General features: G+C 52.3%; 1 protein-coding gene across 1 annotated transcript in view; it reads right to left on the bottom strand.

Moving 5' to 3' along the window:
• ube2o (ubiquitin-conjugating enzyme E2O) overlaps window positions 1-21,729 on the bottom strand; it is a 39,249-nt gene that overhangs the window by 15,129 nt on the left and 2,391 nt on the right. Inside the window, exons 2-5 of the mRNA XM_064323442.1 lie at window positions 5,270-5,329; window positions 4,408-4,518; window positions 3,636-3,733; window positions 275-338 (exon numbers count right to left, since the gene is read on the bottom strand). Of these exons, the coding sequence (XP_064179512.1) occupies window positions 275-338; window positions 3,636-3,733; window positions 4,408-4,518; window positions 5,270-5,329 (333 nt within the window). The remainder of the gene's footprint in view (window positions 1-274; window positions 339-3,635; window positions 3,734-4,407; window positions 4,519-5,269; window positions 5,330-21,729) is intronic.

Below are 21,729 nucleotides of genomic sequence, written 5' to 3'. Positions count from 1 at the left end.
GGGGTGCACTTCTCCTGCCTCCTCAGGGTGCTCGTGCCCACATTAGTGCCCATTTGAAATCAGCACTGGAAGAGAGGAGGGGCAGGACAGCCCAACAGCCCCTCCACAGCCCCTCCACCACTGAAAGGTGTGGCTCGGTTAGGCTAGAAGAGCGGCTTCTTCGCCATTTCACCACACGTCTCCGCGGTGACCGCGCCAGCGAGCAGGTGACCCGAGCGGCGCAGACCGATGCGCGCTTAACGAGAAAACGCCGTCCGCCCCGAGCGGCACTCACCGAATCGCTGACGTGGGGGCAGACGTCGTACAGCTTGGCGCCGTCCTCCACGCTCATGGAACACCTGCGGGCCCGGGGGGGGAGGGAGAGGGGAGAGGAAGACAGTGAGACAGAGGGAGAAAGAAATGGTGAGAGGAAGCGAGAGAGCAGAGAGAGAGAAAAGAGAGAGGAGGGAGAGAAAAGGAAAGGCAGAGCTGAAGCAGAGGTGAAGCAGAGGTGAAGCAGAGGTGAAGCAGAGGTGAAGCAGAGGTGAAGCAGAGGTGAAGCAGAGGCATGTGCGGCTCATGGGACTGAAGATGCACCTCACTCACACAGCTGTGTGAAGGGCCTTCTCTCCCTGCTTTGCCCCACACTGAGCCACGTTCATACCCGAGGGAAAGGACAGAGCCTAGCGGACATCTCTGTGGCTTTTTGGAGCCAGCTCCGAGGGTACATCATACAGTAAGTGCTCCACTGTTAGTTCTCAGCCAGCGATTGTGTGTGTGTGCATGCTGCAGGTGAACTGCATTTGTGTAACGTGGGCAGTTTGGTGCAGAAAAAAAAAAACAACACTTCACAAATACTGCACTGGGCAAGACAACACAGTGCTCCAAGAAAATATGGTGGTTAAAAATAATCCATGGTGCCATGGTGGTTAAAAAAAATCAATTCCAAAATGTTGATTTTTTTTTTTTCAACCAACGGATAATAAAACAAAATCCAAGAGCATGACTCCAAAGATTTATACAAATGTATTTCACCCGTGTATCTGGCAAAACACCAACACCTGTTGCTAGTTCAGCCTCCTACATGCAACACGAATGCATCTCATCTCTGGGTTGATTTCTCTGCAAACCCTGAAGGAATCTGAGTGAATCTCTATTCAAAACAAGATTTTAAACACTAAAGTGCAAACCAAAGTTCACAAACTAAAGTTTACAATCCAGCTCCCTTTTTTGAGTGTACAGAGATAATCTTTCATTAGCGACTGCTTTGTTGTCGTTGTTGTTAATGCTGACCGCTATTAAGTTCATTGTGAGTTTCCCAATCATATCCATCGTCACTGTACGACTGTGAATTTGACGTCCGCTCGTGTTTCTGTTAAACTACCATGCCTTTTAAAGATCTGAACTGAATTTCATCTGCATTTCACTAAACGAGGAGCCTTCGGTTTTTTCCCCCAAAGACGCATCCTCTGTTTCGCCCAGACATCCGAGCCGTCACTCTCACACAGCGCGTCAGGTTTCCACACAGAGCGCAGAGATTGTATCAGTCGGATTTAATTGCTACGTGCATCTGACTGGTGTATTGATACAGGATTGATGACAGAGCGCTCAGGATGTGCAGTGGGTCTACCACTCACTGCCAGTTAAACAGCTGCTCACATAACAGAACGGCATCTATTTGTGTGCAGTAACTCGTTTCCCTTTATATTTTTCCATATTCGTTGTCCCTCGCGTTTTATGTTCAGTATATTTCGCCTTTTTTCTTTCACTTGCATTACACTGGTATTAGTCATTATAGCTATGCAACCAAAATGTGAGTGTGTGTGTGTGTGTGTCACCAGGCCAGAGAGATATTATAGCAGCATGTACAGAAATCCCATTAAACACAGAAACCCCGTCAGTCATATGCAGGGTTTCCCCCCTGGAAAGCAGCGGAGGGGGAAGTGCCTCAGAGGGCAGGAAGTGTAGACGTAGGACAGTGAGCCATGGTAATCACATGATTTTGCACCTCTACATCATGAACCTATGCACTTGTTGTACGTCGCTCTGGATAAGAGCGTCTGCTAAATGCCTATAATGTAATATAATGTAATATAATGTAATATAACCTGCACCTGTCCTGGGGAAACCATGACTACACAATGCCAGTTTAGTCAAATGGCAGACATTTATCGAATGGCTCAACATACGGTAAGATGATGGAAATCTGCACAGGGCAGTAAATTATCTATTTTTTTTGGCAGTGGCCTATGAGTGGAGGCTGTTACAGCAGCAAAGGGGGGGGGGGGGGTTTCAGAATGAGATGTTCCAACAAGAACATACGGGTGCGATGTTCAGGTGTCCACATACTTGTGGAAATATAGTGTCTATCGATCCATTTATCTAAAAAGCCTATCTGGCTGAAAATTCTTCCATTCAAAAAAATGAACCCACAGTTTATACTATATCGTTGCACCTAGTTACGTTCGTGCCATCAGTACCCCAGCACACAGAAACAAGGCTCTGTGGCCATCTCTGATAGAAATCAAGTATTACACAAACTCTGCTGGCCACTCTCTGCAAGTGCTACACCTCTGTACTTGATGAAATGCTCCTATATTTCTGAGTATTTTGCAATTATATGTGTTCTTCAATTAACAAAAAAAATAACAAACCTTTTAGGCTAAAAACAACAATCATTGTTATGATAGTGATCTTAAGATTTTTTGTTTCAAATTACAAAAATAACTAACTTCATTTCAAAAAGTAGCTCTGCTGAAATAATGTTGTTTTTTTTTTTAAGGAGGCGATATTTTCAATTTAATAGGACAAAAAGGGACAAGGTTTTAGCCGACAGACTTGCATGAAAGTTGCAGGAGTTAAGAGTTAAGAGTGCTAAAGCATCACTCTTCATGGGGCACTCTACAGACTGATACTGACAACCCGAAATAAATCTCCCACAATGCAGGCGATTGACCTTCTCAGAAGAGAAATCGCATTGAACTTTGCGTCCTGCAGATTTAACATTCATTATGATAAAACTCAGCTGAACAAAATAACATGGCACACAGGTCCAAAAGGAACATTTTTTTTTTATATTTTATGTTTTTTTTTAAATATATTATCGCATGTTACCAAGCCCTGCTGAGTCTGAGGTTTTATTGATTTGTCCCAGAGGACAGAGGGGCTTGTGAATGCAGTGGAGGGACAGTGTTGCCTCTGTTAACACTTGGGGGGTAAACCATGATATGACTTCCTAACGGTCACACGGTAAGAATTCACAAAGAGTCTGTCACTGGTGCTCGTTCAACCGTGTAGATACACCATGACCTAGATGTGCACGTTATCACCTCCGCCAACAGAGTTGAAGGTGGTCATGCTTTCACCCCATTCCTACAGTGCGTTAGTTTGTCTGTCTGTCTGACTGTCTGTCAGAGCAGGACATCTCCAAAAGTCAGGAACGTTGTGGAAAGCCTGGTCACGGGGCGAGGTAGAACCGGTTAACGTTTCACACCGATCGGCCAAAAGCGGCGCCGGAAATTTTGGCGAATATCTGACACGTGGTATGCCCTCACACCTGAGTGCCAGCATCCAGTCGCAACTCTGTCACGGCTAAAGACTGAGCAACCGGTGCTGATCGTTTAAGGAAAGAAGCAACCGAGTCCAAGTGCTCTTACCTGGCTCCATTGGACAGCTTCAGGATTATGTGATTGGTCAGGTCGTACACCTTTCCCAGCCAGAAGTCGTAGGCAATGTAATCTCCATACATAAAGGACTAAACAAACAAAAAAAACAAAGAGGTAATTATGAAACACAAGTCATATGTCAGAATGCCCTATACAGGTCTGACCAGACCTGGGTCAAGTATGTATTTGTTTTGGATTCAAATACTTTTCTGTGCTCTATTGATCTTGCCTGGGAGTAACTGAGCCTGCAGTTATGACCAGAAGGCGGGGGTTTGAGCTTTTTGAGAGTGTTTCATTGGTTCCAAATACGCCAGACAAGATCAGCAAAGCGTAGAAAAGTATCTGAATCCAAAAAAAAAAAGGTTTTTGACCCAGGTCTGGGTCTGACAGAGGATACGCAGATTTCCGCGTCTCAGAATCAACCAGAAACCAGTTTTTGAGATTCGTGCAAATGTAACAAGTCCACAACACCAAAATGAATCTGTTTTCATAGGTGTTCCAGTCATCAGGGAAAACAATAATTTGGCCCGAAAGGAACAGCCTACACAGGCCCAAGCCCCCTCGTCCCTCTGGGCCGTCACGTCAGAAGAAGACTCAGTGAGTCAGCGATACAGAGCAGCGCGGAGCCTGCAGCTAAACGTTCGGGCGGGTTTACTCAGAGTCCTTTACCGCCCATCGCTAAATCCACAAAACGACCGGCACCAAAGTGTTTCACACAAATATTCTACGTGAGTGGAGTCCTGCGCGATGTCTCACGTCTTACCCAGATGTGCTGCAGGTCTCTGCTGTTGACAGGGTACAGGACACAGTTGGTCCCCACCAGTTTGACGGCGCACTCGATGTTGATGTCAATCACTGTGCCACACTGGTTGTCCTGCAAAAAGAATAAAACATTTAAAGGTTAACAGCCTTTCTCCACATGCCTACACACATCTGCTAATTCTCAGGCCCACTCTCACGGTGTTATTTCATTTCTCTACACTCCTGATGCACCGACAACAGTCATGATTTTTGGACAACGACTGCAGCGAACTTGCCCTGGCAAGCGCACCGCAACTCATTTTTTACTTCCGTGAAGGTCTACAGCGAGCAGTACAAGTCAGATGGAATGTGCAGCGGTCACTGTCCACAAATTCCAACGGCAGTCGATGATCGGAAGCGCGTGCGAATACACAACGCGATAAAGCTACGAAGGAGCTGAAAAGCGGGGGGAACGGATCTCGCGGGTCGAGGTCATAGAACCTCAGGCTGCACCTCTCCCCATCCCTCCCTACCCCCCTGTAAATGACTGTAAGCTTAGGGTTGTAACTAGGCAGCTGTTTTGTAGGTGACTTAGGTGCATTAACTGTCTTAACTACTGCTTGTATTTTTTCCATAGACTGCGTTGTTGCCGTTCTCGTTGTTTAGTGTTAATCAGTTTAACCTTCAGGGTCCAAGTTGAACTATGCGGTTGTTCCCTGCACTTGGACCGGTACTTCTCTCTAGGGGTTTCGTCATACTTGTTCCTGGTTATGGTTATACACTTTGTTGTACGTCGCTCTGGATAAGAGCGTCTGCCAAATGCCTGTAATGTAATGTAATGAACCACGCCCCGCAGCGAATTAAGATTCAGGAGAAAAGCTTACATTTGCATTCATCCGACGGACAATGTCCCGCGGCACGATCGACCGATCTTCAAGCTTCAGCTGAAAGAGAGATTGGAAAAATAAAATAAATAAATGCATAAATATTGGGGGAAAGCAAGGGAAACATTCTTAAGTCATCATCAAAATGCCCTCTGTCTTTCTCCTTGAGATGGCAGGTCAGTTGAGTCCTGTGGAAACGAATGCCTCCCAATATGGGGGAAAGCAAGAGAAACATTCTTAAGTCATCAACAAATTGACCTCTCTCTTCCTCCTTTAGACGGCAGGTCAGCCGAGTCCTGTGGAAATATTGCTTCCCTCAGGAGGCTGAGAAGCTTGTATGTCAAAATGGGGGCAGGTGTGAGGGCAAGAACAAAAATTAATTTTGGAGAGCTACAGATATCAAGGCGAATCAAGGAATTACTTTCTCCAGCCACGCATGGGCTGGCTAAACTGAGGGAATGTGGCCTTTGGAAAAATGGACCTAAACTAGGCAAATCTGAATTAGCCTAGTTATTACCAGACATTATGGAGAAAAAAACCCACTTGCACATCATCATTTGTGCAGCCTTGCTTGCTTTGGGTGTCCCGTGACAAACAAACCCACCCCCCATGAACCTTTCCATCCGCGCACTACAAACGCATACAGTGGACATGCAACACCAGGAACCACGCTGCTGAAGAAAACTGTAGGAAAGGCAAAAAACCGGGCTGGCTTCTGCCAAACACGCGGCCAGTCGTGGTCCGAGAGCAAAAACAACGGTACACCTTTTCTGCCTACAAGCGGAAAGACAACAATCAACGCGCTCAAAAAAACGTGACCAGCCAGGGCATCTAGCCTACCTAGCAACGCGTTTAAATTTTGCGTGCCCAAAAACGGCTGAAATAATCTCCAACTCCCACTTCAACTGCTTCTAAAATAGCAACCGAAAAAATGCTCTACGGACAGTGAATTCAATGTACAGTAAAAAACAAATGGTAGGCTGACAACAGTAAATTAATTTCCAAATGCTATACACTAAATAAGTGTTATTTTCCAAGCAGTAAGTTAACCTGGCACTGGAGTCTGTTAGCTCTATATCTACCAGCAGCATATAGTTACCAGTGAAAGCGGCAAGCAAATTAAACAGTAGCTAAACGATCGTTGGAAGTTATGGCCACAAAAATCCAGACAACAAAAAGCTATTTCAACTGCCTTAAGAGGAGCACACCCCGAGAAGAACGTCTGCGTTCAGAAATAGGATGGGAAGTTGGGGAAAGGGTGACTTTGTGGAACGCTACCTTGACTTTTCATTAATAACCCACGCCAGCTTCTGCAGCAGGTTGACATCACCTTATGACATCACTGACACGTCTTATGACACAGCCCTGGGTGTTACGAAATGGTTTAAGACAGGGGTGCACAACTCCGGTCCTGGAGGGCCGGTCCACGCGCTGGTTTTTGTTCCAACCGGTCACCTCAGTTTTAGTTCTCTGACAGCTCTATAAACCACGCTGGTTCACTCCTGTACTTGAGCACAGTGAAGTCTTTAGGACACGCTCGCAGTCTGCAGCTGTAGCTGGTGCCTGTACACATTTCAGATCAAGATACGACTGGGCTAATTAAATAATTATGAGCTGGAGTTGGCACAAAATCCTGAAACGGATCGGCCCTTGTTGTGGATCGGCCCTAGGTCAGGCGAGATCGAGCCCGCTAACTGTCCCCCGTTCGTCTCCTCTCTCCTGCCCACGTGCAATCCAGGCAGCCGAGCCCGCTAACGCCCGAAGGTCCTCTCTCTCACCCAGGTGCAACCAGCAGGCCGCGCGCACCGCAGGACGATGTCTCATTAGCGAGGTATGAGTTCTTCCGCTTCGCGTCCGCATCTTTCTCTTCTATGATTTGTGCCCTTCTCTCTCTCTCTCTCACTCTCTGTCTCTCTCTCGGCTGAAAGGCGGTGGCGGACTGGCTTCTCGTGTGCCGAAGACCGAGGAGGCCGGTAAAAGGAGGATGCAACGCAGTCTTACGAGGACAGGAGAGAAGGGAAGGAGATGGTAAATGGACTGCATTTATATAGCAGCTTTTATCCAAAGCGCTTTACAATTGATGCCTCTCATTCGCCAGAGCAGTTAGGGGTTAGGTGTCTTGCTCAGGGACACTTCGACACGCCCAGAAAGGGGATCGAACCGGCAACCCTCCGACTGCCGGACAACCGCTCTTACCTCCCGAGCTATGTCGCCCCAGACAGGGCATTATGGTCCATCGGTGACAGACGTACGCAAAGACGTCTCGACACAAGAAATGCGAGGGGGGAAAAACAATTGCCGTCACGAACGGGTGACTTTATTTACGTCACGACTGATCACGAACCAGGAATTTCACCGTTTCCAGGGCTACGCTCTCCACGCACAACCATTTCTGCCAAATGCAATAGAGGCCTAAATGTGTTCAATTTTGACAGGCAATAAAATCTTTTTTTTCTTCGGTGCTGAAATACCATGAAGTGCTCTCCTTTTTTTTTTAACCCTCCGGCGAAACGATGCGATCTGGCTCCATTAACGCAAAAACACATCCTCCGTGGACAGAAGAAGGTTGCTCGGGCCACGGTGAGGCTTGGGGAGAACAGGCTGGCGATTGCAGGGCAGCGGTCTGGTGGACCCGGATCGGGAGACGAGCAGCACTCTGCACACGATCAGTGTGAGTGAGACACACGGGCGCACAGTCTGGCTGATGTTAAGAGGAAGGTTACGCATAAGATGAACTGCGTGAACAGGCCTTATATCAAACCAGCCAATCACGGGCTGTCTCGTGGCGTAGCCTGTAGAGCGCGGTCCTCGTGCTCATTACGAGCCACGACGTCGGCGGTTCGAGTCCCGACCGCGCGACCACCTTTGTCTTCCGGTCTCTCTACACTGTTCTGTCCAATAAAGCTGAAAAAGCCCAAAAAAATATTTAAAAAAAAAAAACAGCCAATTACTGGGGAAGGTGTAACTGCACGGCTATTTTAGGAGGTCGCAGAACCAGGCGTCAGATCGGCTGCGAGACATGAGAACAGTCGCAGCCAATCGGCTGCCGTCGCTGTAGCACAGCCGCAGAGGAGAACCTGGAGGACGCGTTCAAAATGGCTTCTCATCAGGCCTGGGTCAAATACATATTTAAAGTATTTTCATTACTTTTTTTAAAAGAAATTCTTTGAAATACAGCATAAGTATTTACGTACATATGTATTTGACCGAGGTCTACTTCTCATATATATTTTTCGAGCCATGCATAATGCCCTTCTTCCTCACTTAAAAGGACCCAAATTATCCTGCAGTTCTTCAGCTTCGGCTCGGTGCTCTAGAGGGGTTTAAGAAGACCCTTTCTATGTCACATGATTAAGAAGCCTGCAGTAGTGTGTCCTGCAGTCACGGAAAACACAGGCTGAATGTCTGCTTGCTAGACACAGCACGCACTGTCACTGGAAAAAAAGTATTGATAAGCAGCCTGAGGATCAGTTATTTGCCATTTAGGAACCTCAAGACATTTCTCTCCCTTGATGGTGCATGCAATGCACTGTGGTACAGTGAGGTTCTATATCTTTTGAGCAAGCGCTCCCATTTTAAACTTTGAGTGCCTGTCCCTTCAGTCCCTGCCGGCTGTCCCTGACAGGGGTTTCTACTGAACCTGCTCAGCTGGGCCTCATTGCAGATACGCTGTCAAATGCTCATTTTATTCCATGACTTGATGCCATTTACTCAACGTTGCCCAAAATTCCGGTGCCCCCCAACTTAACGAACACTACAGAAGGCCCATCCCACGTTTACCGGTGTCTTAAAGGCAGGTGTTCCTGATTCAGAAAGTAGACTTGACTCGTTTCTCCTCCTGTTCCACAGAGGGGGTGGGGGGTGAATTCTCCTCACATCTCTTCAGACACCTGTTATCTGCATTTGGTCGGCTAAGGTTTTTAACTGGCCACTTTCATTTCCCTCAGCACAAAAACATGCACACTGCGCGTTTTTTATTGACGGACGAGTAATTGAGTCGAGCGCTAATTGCTTAATTTGCGGCGGACTTCGTTAACACCGCCATTAAAGAATCTGCCGCACTCACACAAATCAACACCTTCCTGCCGGGGCTGGATGAAGAGGGGCGTCATGACAACAATCTGCTCATAAGGGGGGGGGGGGGGGGTGTCTGGTGGCGCAGTCTGTAGAGCGCTGTCCACACGCTCATTGCGAGCCGCGACGTCGGCGGTTCGAGTCCGACCGCGTGACCTCTGTCGCACGCCTCCCTCCCTCTCTCTTCCCCTGTTCTTCCTGTCTCTCTACGCTGTCCTGTCCAATAAAGCCCATAAATTATTATTTTTTTAAAATAATACTCTGCTCATAGGGCAGTAGAATGCCACAAGCCCATAACCACACTTAGGGCAGACGTTTAAAGGCAAACCTGGGGATATCTGAGCTAGGCTACAGCACTAAGGCTTCCAGAGGGGATGGGCAAGAGGGCATTTTGGGTATCTTTAGATTTATTCATACTGAAAGGCAGCGACATTAACCTCAAAAGGAAGAAATGTGTCAGAAATAAAATATACATGATGGGGGACCTGGATGAAGAGTATGCTTTTAAAAGGTTACTGGTACAGGGGAACAGAGTTCACATCCCCTTGCCTGTCAGCACCTTTGATCTCAGTTTCCAGCACAGAAGAGGCCATCCTCCCACACTCTCTGTGTTAAATGAGTTGCTTTTCTGACTGCCAGTAAAAGCCATTTTGACATGAGGCGACTCACTGTGAAACCACACCTATTCCACAATGGCCTTTCAGGACCATGTTGAAAATAGGCCAATACAATTATTTGAGGTAGGACTGTGCTCTGTGGCAAGAAGTTTTTTTTTTCCCCCCATTGTGTAAAAAATAACAGCAGTATTTAGCTTTAAAAGTGAACCAAAATCCATAAGAGCCTCTACCCTCAATAAGTGATTTGCACTTAATGATGTCTAGCGTGATACTGAATAATTAAACACCCACAGACTCTGACATGCCCACACCCTACAGGGCCTGTCCATCCTTTCCACGTTTAAATATGCGTTTCCCTGCAATGGCAGTAATGCCTCTGCTACTGTACATCTCTAAACAAAATCAGCACTCCGCAGCACTCAGCATCCCACCGAATATCTGATATTTGCCCCATGACCTCATCTGTGACCCACCTGATTAAGGAAGTGCATGAGACAACGTACAAAGCCACACAAGCGCATGCCAAGAGCAGTGGGTAACGGTGGGATTTGCGGTGGCTCTGGTCAGTTCGGGACGTCCTGCCACCTATCCCCCCGCCCCCCCCCCCCCCCCGTCCCACCAGGGACCAGTCAGCAGCCAGCCGCGCGGGTCAGGAAGCGAATGGCGTGAAACGAGGGGGGGGGGGGTGGCGGGGGGTCAGTGTGAGGTCACATAACGAAGAAGCAGGAAATGGCCAACCTGAGAAACAGCGGCGAGAAGAGCAGGCCGCGCCCAGTGAGGATGCCGTTATAGTGCGTCTGTTTTACAGTGCGTCTGTTTTACAGCGCGTCTGTTTTGGGACGCACCCGTGGCCTCTCTTTATGACCCCGCCCCCAGAGAAGCGGGACGGGTGGGCGCAAGGGGGGGGGGGGGGACGCGGTAGATTGAAGACGAAGAGCGGGCCGAAGGCCGAACAGGAGGGCATGAATAATGCAGGCCGGGGAGAGCCGTGCGCTGCTCTGCCCCTCTGAGCCTCTACCAGCTTAGCGACGAGCACAACACGGGCCTCATGACAACCACCCCGCGCGGGGAACTGAGCCCACGGGCACCAGGACGCGAAACACCACGGCCTGCGCACCAGCCCGGCCCGACCTGCGCTGAAACAAACGCTCAACCAGACACTGTGACCCTCCCATACTGCCTAACACCAGCCCACGCCTCTAAACCACACCCCTGACCTGCGCACTGCTGAACACCACTCCCAATACTGCCTCAACACACCACCCGACCCACACAGCACCTACTGACACACCAATACTGAACACACTCCCCAATACTGCCTCAACACACTCCCAATACTGCCTAAACACAACTGCTGAACACCACTCCAATACTGCCCACACACCCACCCAATACTGCCTCAACACACCCAATACTGCCTCAACACCACTCCACACCCTGACACACCATACTGCCTCAACACACCACACCAGCCCGGCCCTGACACAGCACACTGCTGAACACCACTCCCAATACTGCCTCAACACACCACACCCAATACTGCCTCAACACAGCACACTGCTGAACACCACTCCCAATACTGCCTCAACACACAACACCCAATACTGCCTCAACACATCACACCCAATACTGCCTCAACACACCACGCCAGCCCCGACCCTGACACAGCACACTGCTGAACACCACACCAGCCCCGGCCCCGACACAGCACACTGCTGAACACCACTCCCAATACTGCCTCAACACACCACACCCAATACTGCCTCAACACACACGCCCTGCCTGCCACGCCGACACACGCACTCTGACACCACCCAATACTGCCTCAACACATACAACACCCAATACTGCCTCAACACATCACTCCCAATACTGCCTCAACACACCACGCCAGCCCCGACCCTGACACAGCACACTGCTGAACACCACCCCCGGCCCCGACACACACACTGCTGAACACCACACCAAATACTGCCTCAGCACACCACACCCAATACTGCCTCAACACAGCACACTGCTGAACACCACTCCCAATACTGCCTCAACACACCACGGCCCTGCCTGCACACCAGCCCCGACCCCGACACAGCACACTACTGACCACCACACCCAATACTGCCTCAGCACAGCACACTACTGAACACCACACCCACTCCTGCCTCAACACTCCCTGCCTGCTATCGCCTGAACACACCACGCCCGCTCCTGACTCCACAGACAGCTCCCGGTCTTCAGCGCTGGACTGGGTCCATCGTGACTCACAGGGACGCAGTTTTCGGCGTGTTCTGAGGCCGATGCAGTCGGTATGCAGTCACCGTGCTTCGGGGACCAGGGCTGGGACTCTTCTCATTAAGGAGCAGCCTGCTCTGGCAAAGAGGCTCGCTGGCCCAAACACATTTAACAAGGCCACAGCTGGAAATATAATACCAATCAGCAGCGCTGGCCTACGGAGCAGTGTGAGCAACAGCCCCTTCTCAACTTCTAATCCATATCAGAGCTCCCAGTCCTGCCAGGCCACTCCTCTCTAACATGCACTGCAAGGGGAGCGCCTGTCCATCACGTCTACTCTCTCTCTCTCTCTCTCTCTCGCCCCAGTGCAGCTGGAACGAGCTCCCCCACTGTAATCAGGACAGCACAGCCGCTGCCCATCTTCTGCCACAGACTGAAGGAGGAGCCGTTTAATCTGCGCCTTGGCTCCCCCAACGCTGAACATTTCAGCCTAACCCTAACCCTAACCCAACGCTGAACATTTCACATCCGTACACCAAGAAAACCAGGGCTGGATTTGGATTCGAGGGCCAGAGTTGATGATCCCTGCCCTAAACCTTAAATAAATATTTTTGCTTCATACTCATACTGCATTCTCAATTTCCCTCTGGCACTTACGATAGCATACAATAACTTCATGCTGCAGGATGGTGTATCAACTGTTACCATGGTTTGTCCCTGTTGACTTGGCTTCAGCACTGTTAGCTGTATAAACCTGTATCCATACGCATATGCAAGTTGCTCTGGGTAGGACCACCACCTAATTGTTCAAATGTAAACATTATTATGATCACGGGGTGCTTTCTTCACAGGGGTACATGACTGTGGTGTCACTTTGTCTAGCAAACAAAATGGCAGTGACTGTAAGAGTCCGCCACTCTCTGATCGTCTTCCAGACGGATCGTTATTCATTAGAATGCGCTGCAGCTTTCTGACAGCCAGTCTTGATAGGACGGGAGAGTGAATGAGAGAAAGACTGCCATGACAGTTCTGGGCTCTGGAAACACGATCCACTCACAGTCGCCGGCTCTGATCGAGGCAGACTCCTCCAATCAGCTCGCTCGCTCGCCCGCTCCCTCCTTCCCAGAAACGGCGGTGAGCCGCTGGCACCACACGCTGCCCAGAAGCTCCCCTCTTCAAGCGGAGACAACAGCAGGAGGTCCCGGTACCCAGGGAGGACCAATTAGCACCTTCTAATGAACTCGTCTCCAGCTGCCGTGGCAGCAATGCGGGGCCAGAAAAAAAACAAAAAACAATGGAGGACCTCTGACCAATCAGAATCCAGAATTGGAAGAGACCTTCAAAAAATGTGAACTGCAAGGTGGTGGTGAACCCATTATCAGAGAACGTGACGATAAAGGCCTTTGCAGTCCAAAAGAAATAACGTATGAACTGGGACACCACGCAGCGACACTGCAGTAAAAAAGCCACCATTTTAATGCTCTGAATCTAGCATTGCATTAGCAGTCTTGATTTTAAAAGTTTTATGTCATCTACTGTGTACATCTCAGCTGCAGCAGACTGAAATGTGGCATATTATAAGCAGCAAAGACCGCTTATAAGGAAAAAAATGACATTATTCTTTTATAAATGTAACAATGGCCCACATTTCTCCAGGGAATTATGACATCAATCATTCATGGCATGCATAAGGTACTTCTCGAAAAGAATACACATTAATATTCCCTGCTGGGAAATTTAGGTGACACTCATGTGTGTGTGCATTTTTTTCTATAAATATCAAAAATGGACCAAGACAGGTGTCAAGCATAGGACGGATATCATATTGTATTACTAGGAATCAATGGCAGAGGGTGACTGTTCTGAAAGATTTCGTTTGATTTTAAGAAGCAAAATGAAAGCTGCTCACAATGAAATGCAAAACATAAAATGTGTTTTTAACCTTACTTAATGCACATACACAAGAAATCCATTCACATCACACCCCAGATTTGAGACTGCTCAGTTTAAGTGTCATTTTTGTGGCATTCCAACACACCTATAGGTAGCAGAAGTGCTATATTTAGGTGTCCTACACTGGCAGTAGCACAGAGCCACACCCCACCCTGGTCTCAGTCCCGCCCTGCAGACAGAGGGGGGGGGGGTCTGCGGTCGCTCTCATCCCAAAGCGTCCCCACACTCACTCACAGAGGACACGGGGATGAGGACTCATTTCCCAAAACAGAGCCCCCCGCCACTCTGGGCCACGCTCATCCTCCCGAGAGAGGAGGACCCGATTAGGACCCCCCAGGAGCATCCCCCCCCCCTTCACCTTGAGAGAGCGGACGCCGTCAGGAGCCCCCGCCACCCCCCGAAACCCATCCTCGCCGCCACCCCCCCCCCTTCCCCGCAGCTTCTATTAATAGCCCGGGCTCTCGCCTGGAAGAACTCAGGACTGGGGGGGGAAGAAAGCCGCTCCTACAGCCATCCGTTTGACTCCGTTACGCCTTTCTGAAAATCAGTCTAGTCGGCAATCGTCCGGGGCGACGCCCAAAGGGAAAGCAACGGACAGGCGGAGCACTCGCAACCCGCCCCCCCCCCCAGTGACCCCCCACGCATTCGCTCTCTACGGCACGTCTCATTGCCCTTTCCACAGTACGCCCCAAAATTCGACTGTGTCTGAGCACGTCCCGCAGCCTTGTCCTCCCTCCGACCCCCCCTCCCTCTCACGCTCCTCAGGGAGCCCTAACGGGTCCTGCGCTCCCGTACGTGGGACCCGGGAGAAGCTGGCACGTCCCCCCCCCCCAGGACGGGACGGACGCCGCGCCTCCCAGCATCTCTCACAAGGCTCGAGGTTCGAGGGGACTGTCTGTCTGTCTGTCTGTCTGTCTGGACTGCAGCACTGCAGCCTGGAGCTGCCAGGAGCTCCGGCGAGAGGGAGAACAACTCAATCAATAAGCACGCTCCCACTGTAATGTTTTACACAGCCCCCGCCCAGCTCAGGCACCGGGGGGGGGGGTTCGGAGACAAAACCATTTCGGCTGGAGGGGCGGTCTGCACACCCATAGGGAGACTCCAGTGTTCTGGGGGGTAGGGGGGGTTTGGAGACAAAACCATTTCAGCTGAAGAAAGGCCTGCACACCCATAGGGAGGACTTCAGTGTTGCGGGGGGTGGGGGGGGGAATAGGGGGGGGTGGGGGGTGGGAGACAGAACCATTTCAGCTGGAGGGGCGGGCTGCACACCCACAGGGAGACTCCAGTGGGGTGGGGGGGTGGGAGACAGAGCATTTCGGCTGGAGGGGCGGGTTGCACACCCACAGGGGAGGACTCCAGTGGGGGGGGGTTTGGGGGTGTGGGGTCATTTCGGCTGGAGGGGCGGGCTGCACACCCACAGGGGAGGACTCCAGTGGGGGGGGGGGGGGTGAGGTCATTTCGGCTGGAGGGGCGGGCGCACACCCACAGGGGAGGACTCCAGTGAGGGGGGGGGGGGGGGGGTGAGGTCATTTCAGCTGGAGGGGCGGCCCGGGCGGCTGCACACCCATAGGGAGGACTCCAGTGAGGGGGCGGGGGGGTGTGGGGTCATTTCGGCTGGAGGGGCGGGCTGCACACCCACAGGGGAGGACTCCAGTGAGGCGGCGGGGGGGTGTGGGGTCATTTCGGCTGGAGGGGCGGGCTGCACACCCATAGGGAGGACTCCAGTGAGGGGGCGGGGGGGTGTGGGGTCATTTCGGCTGGAGGGCGGGCTGCACACCCACAGGGGAGGACTCCAGTGAGGGGGCGGGGGGGGTGTGGGTCATTTCGGCTGGAGGGCGGGCTGCACACCCATAGGGAGGACTCCAGTGAGGGGGGGGGGGGGGTGTGGGGTCATTTCGGCTGGAGGGCGGGCTGCACACCATAGGGAGGACTCCAGTGAGGGGGCGGGGGGGGTGTGGGGTCATTTCGGCTGGAGGGGCGGGCTGCACACCCACAGGGGAGGACTCCAGTGAGGGGGGGGGGGGGGGGGTGAGGTCATTTCAGCTGGAGGGGCGGCCCGGGCGGGCTGCACACCCATAGGGAGGACTCCAGTGAGGGGGGGGGGGGTGTGGGGTCATTTCGGCTGGAGGGGCGGGCTGCACACCCACAGGGAGGACTCCAGTGAGGGGGCGGGGGGGTGTGGGGTCATTTCGGCTGGAGGGGCGGGCTGCACACCCACAGGGGAGGACTCCAGTGAGGGGGCGGGGGGGGTGTGGGTCATTTCGGCTGGAGGGGCGGGCTGCACACCCATAGGGAGGACTCCAGTGAGGGGGGGGGGGGGTGTGGGGTCATTTCGGCTGGAGGGGCGGGCTGCACACCCACAGGGAGGACTCCAGTGAGGGGGCGGGGGGGGTGTGGGGGTCATTTCGGCTGGAGGGGCGGGCTGCACACCCACAGGGGAGGACTCCAGTGAGGGGGCGGGGGGGTGTGGGGTCATTTCGGCTGGAGGGGCGGGCTGCACACCCACAGGGAGGACTCCAGTGAGGGGGCGGGGGGGTGTGGGGTCATTTCGGCTGGAGGGGCGGGCTGCACACCCACAGGGGAGGACTCCAGCGTTGGTGTTACGCGTGTGGAGGCCGCTCAGCGAATGGGGCCGGGCCCGCTTCCTCACAGCCCCGCGAGGGGGCGGAGCGGGGAAATCGATATGAGCGAGCGAGGGGAACACGCACGCCTCTCTCCAGCGGCACGTCTCCTCACTCACTGCCCCTCCCCCCCCCCCCCCCGTAAGGGAAATGCTAATGTTCTGCCGCGTCGGCGCTATTGGTTCATTCCGGCTTTTTTTTCTTTTTCTTGATGAGCAACAGGAGGAAGGTGATAAAGGTTAATGACCCATGACCCCCCCTCCCCCCCCCCAGTCAATAGACACAAATGCACATCAGGAAATGACCACAGTGAGGTCATTAATGAGTACAACTGTGTGAATTACCAGACGCGTGTGTGTGAATTATTTGACCACTGCGCTGGAGTAGGGTATCTGGAATTCTGCAGAGATCCCACTGTACCTCTCTCTCAGAAACACACACACACACACACACACACACACACACACACACACACACACACACACACACACACACACACACACACACACACACACACACACACACACACACAGGCTCTCGCTCTCTCTCTCTGTGGCTAAAAACAACAGAGGCACTGTTCACAGCTCTCATATAGCCAACTGTAACCTGAGTAAAAATAAAACAAAGACAAAACAGAAACAGAAGCTGAATTCCCTGAAGCCAGACAGAGACACGGGCAAACAATGACGAACTTCAGGAACTTTTTTTTCCCCATTTTTTGTCCTTATTTTTTTAACCCCCCGACATTCTCGTTTTAGCTTCCAGAAATCACCAGCCAACAATGTATGGCAGCCAGCACAACAGCATGGCTACAATTCAGCAGTGAGCTCTATTGGAGGCTACTGGACCAGAGTGGGGGGGAAGGGGGACTGTTGGGGGGGGTGGGGGGGGGTGGTTGGGGTCATTCTAGCTCTTCCAGTATAATCCCCTCCTGTCACAGGTGCACTGTGGACTGACATTAGCCATGTGACCTGGCGCCTGCAGCTCCAAAACTAAAAGACTACAGGGGTTATGGGAAGGTTGGTGATGGACGCAAGCCCTTTGGTGACTCAGCACTCTAAGACTACGCAAAACAAGATACCGACACCCAGTACAAGATACTCAATACCAAAAAAAAACCATGAAACCAGATATAAAATCGTATGAACCAGACTGCTGCCCTATGCCTCAACACATCCAAACGAGCAGCAAAGCATTCCGCACAAATTGGATTTGATTTCCCTGCACAGGCTGTGGTGATGAGTCACCCTCTGTGTGGAGTAGGTGTGTGCAGTCCTGAGGAAGGAGAGGGGAGAGGGGAGAGGGGAGGGGAGGAGAGGGAGAGGGGAGAGGGGAGGGAGTGGAGAGTGGAGAGTGGAGAGTGGAGAGTGGAGAGTGGGGAGTGGGGAGTGGGGAGTGGGGAGAGTGGAGAGTGGAGAGTGGAGAGTGGAGAGTGGAGAGTGGAGAGTGGAGAGTGGAGAGAGTGGGAGTGGGGGAGAGTGGAGGGGATGGGTGGGGAGAGGGGAGTGGGGAGGAGTGGGAGTGGAGAGTGTGGAGAGTGGAGAGTGGAGAGTGGAGAGTGGAGAGTGTGGAGAGTGGAGTGGGGGAGAGTGGAGAGTGGAGAGTGGAGAGTGGAGAGTGGAGAGTGGGGAGAGTGGAGAGTGGAGAGTGGAGAGTGGAGAGTGGAGAGTGGGGAGAGGAGTGGAGTGGGGAGAGTGGAGAGGGGAGGTGGGGAGAGTGGAGAGTGGAGAGTGTGGAGAGTGGACAGTGGAGTGGGGAGTGTGGAGAGGGGAGTGGGGAGTGGGGAGTGGGGAGACGCTCCGTCAACGCCTAAATAGCTCGCTTGCTGAGGGCGGAGCGAGGGTCGGGAGGTGCAGAGGTGTGAGTGCAGGCCTGTATACGCTGATGACCGCAGAGTCTGGTGTGTGTGTGTGTGTGTGTGTGTGCGTGCGTGTGTGTGTGTGTGTGTGTGTGTGTGTGTGCGTGCGTGCGTGTCTGTGTATGCGTGTGTAAGCGTGCGTGTGTGTGTGTGTGCGTGCACGCTGAGGAGAGGCTCATCCGTTACCATGAGGAGGGAGTGTGCAGACTGTTCCCTCATTACGTCACCACTGCGCTCGGCTGGTCTGAGCGTGGAGACAGGCAGAGGGCAGAGAGACCGTCCTGTCTGGCCTCCACACTCCCTGACCCTGCAGTCACACAGCGTCTGGCCCTGGTGCAGGGCTAGCACACCCTGCAGCCACACAGCGCCTGGCCTCCACACTCCCTGACCCTGCAGTCACACAGCGTCTGGCCCTGCTACAGGGCTAGCGCCCCCTGCAGGCTTCGGACCGCATGCACCCCATCCACGCCTTCGCCCTCCTGCCCTCCCACCCAATCTCACCGCTCCCCTCATCCCGCAGAGACTTCCCTCCTCCTTCCTGGCCCACCACTGGCACCGCGACTCAGGCTCCAGCGCGGGTCTGGCGCGGGGAAACGCAGATGAAACTCCTCAGAACTGCCATCCCGGCCAAGACAAAATGTCCGCACAAAGGTTCCTGGAACGTTTTGCCATCACTTATAACACTGCAGCAACGTTGTGAAAACATTCTGTGTTAGCTTGGGATCCCTGGTGCCAGAGCAATATCACACATGCTGGTACCCACAGCGTTCCTCGGGTATACTTTTTCCGAAAATATAATTAGGGTAAACAGAACCATAGAGACGACAACACCACCGTGGAGCTGAAAACGCCCAAAAAAAAAATGGGCCAGAACTACAAAAAAAAAAAAAAAAACACCACCGTAATCAGTCAGAGGGACATTATTAGTACACAAAACCCACCGGCGTAATGAGAAGGGGAAAAAAAAACCCCGCCAGCGATCATGAAAGACCAGGGGACACCTCCGAAGAGCTGCTAATTAGGGAGCTAATTAGGGGCCCTGTTCGTAAATGCGCCCGGCCAGTATCTCAGCGGCTAGGGATGACGCCGCACATATCCTGCAGTTCACGGGATCTGCGTTCCCCTAGCGGTGCGCTAAGCGAGTGGAGCAATCAGCCCAGCCAGGTGGGAGGGGGGGTGGCGGGGGCGGGGGGGGGCTGGAGGGGCAGACAGAGACGGATTCGGGGCGCCCCGCGTGGCCCGGAACGCATCCGCCAATCGGCTCCGCGCGCAGAGGAGGCGCTCAGCACGGCACGTTTCCCCGCAGCCGTGGTGACGGCAAAATGAGGGATGCGTTCAATATTTCCCCGCACAGAGCACGTCATTTCTCAACAGGCTGGGAAGGGGCGGGGGGCGGGGGGGGAGGGGGTCACAGGGTTTAGATGAGATTACAAGCCTAGTTATGGCGTCGTCTTCCTAAATCCCTCATAACTCAGCAGCACGGAGACGGCGCGCACCCTGCTGAACAGATTCACGCACCTTGCAGACGGTCGTTTAAAGGGAGCGAACTAGCTCGGGCCGCTCAACGAGGTGCAGCAGCGGAGTGTACGCAGCGGTGAAAACGGCCGCTCGAAAATGAAGTTCCAGGACAGAGGGACGAGGCGTCCCTCACTTACCAAGGACAAAAAGACTTCATTACCATAACTACCATCTGCCCCATCTCGCTCGTCGGCAGCCAGACCCAGCCTACACTGCAGCCTGTAATTAACACACACAGACACACACACACAGAGGCACACACGCACGGACTCCACACACCCCCTCCAGGAGAGAGACAGGGCTGGGGGGGGGGGTACAACGGAATGAGAACTCCGTCAAGAGAACAGGGTCTTCGCTCAGAGAGACCAAAGTCTGCCCCGCCCTCCAGCGGCTCATCGATCGCCACCTCCTGCGGACCAATGGCGCTTCAGCACGAGGGGCGTGGCCCGCCCTCTCCCCACTTTAGCCAGGCTCGCTTTTACCCCCCCCCCCCCCAGGTCTCCAGGAGCCCACTCTTCAGCTGCATTTTCTTCGTCCACGATAAGAAAGTCTGCCACGCGTCACCGTTCGAAGACGCCAGGATCTGAACCGCGCGAGCACCCCGAGCCACGTTCAGACAGGAAAAACGCCGCCGCGCCGGCGAAGCAGCTTTTCGAAGGCTGTGGACGTTTTGCAAATGAGCCGCGGGACCTGGTAGCTGCCGCTAGCTACACGCGGAGCACCGCATTTAGGCCTGACCCGACTGCCAACGATAAATAAATCACACATCCGTGGACACCTGCGGAGATCTCGCTCTCCTCGATACCCGCACGTCTCTCGTCTCCCGACGAACACCGACCCTGATGAAGACCGTCTACGAGCGAAGGGTCGAAAGGAAAAGGACAAACTGTTTCGCTAAGAGACACATAAAATGATTTTTTGTTTTTTTCTTCTGTAGTCTGGTAGCCCACATCCCAGAGGGTCTCTACTACTGTCCACTGGCATCCAATCTGGTTCCTAGAGCCTTTCATTAATTCCTGGAAGCCTGGTGATTCACGCTCTTATCTGATCAGTACATCTCAAGTAGACCCAATTGCTGCAACTGTCCAGCTCTCTCTCTCTCACACGGAACGATATGACCGCCTGGGGTCGTTTCACGGTCCAGTGAATTTAATACGGATTACACAACGTTTATTTGTGTGAATTGTAAAAGCAAGTGTACCATACGTGTTACCTATCATTCTGCATAGGGTTGTCTTTCACACAGCGAAATGAGTGGGGCTGCAGCCGCTTGTAGTTCAAGTTCGGAAACTCAGAAGTTACACCTCAGGATGCAGCCAGGCCTCCCAGGGGCTCAAGGCCACCGATTAAAGATGTGGTCAAATAAAGTACAAGTCCTGGTCATGCTCCACATCAGTCCAATATGTATGCTATTTTTACTTTGTGTTTAAATCTTGTCCTGTTTTTACTCTTTCACTCCTTACACACCATTGCAGTGCTGCTGTGGTCCTATAAGACATGACTTGCCAAAAAGAGCAACTGAAACAGTATGCTGAAACATTATTTTTTTATGGGCTGTGTTGGTATCTTTGCATACTCAACTGGTGAAAA

Source organism: Anguilla rostrata, chromosome 2, assembly GCF_018555375.3.
Source record: "Anguilla rostrata isolate EN2019 chromosome 2, ASM1855537v3, whole genome shotgun sequence".
Lineage (NCBI taxonomy): Eukaryota > Metazoa > Chordata > Actinopteri > Anguilliformes > Anguillidae > Anguilla > Anguilla rostrata.
Note: the sequence above shows the minus strand (reverse complement) of the source record. Positions and strands in the feature narration are given on the sequence as shown.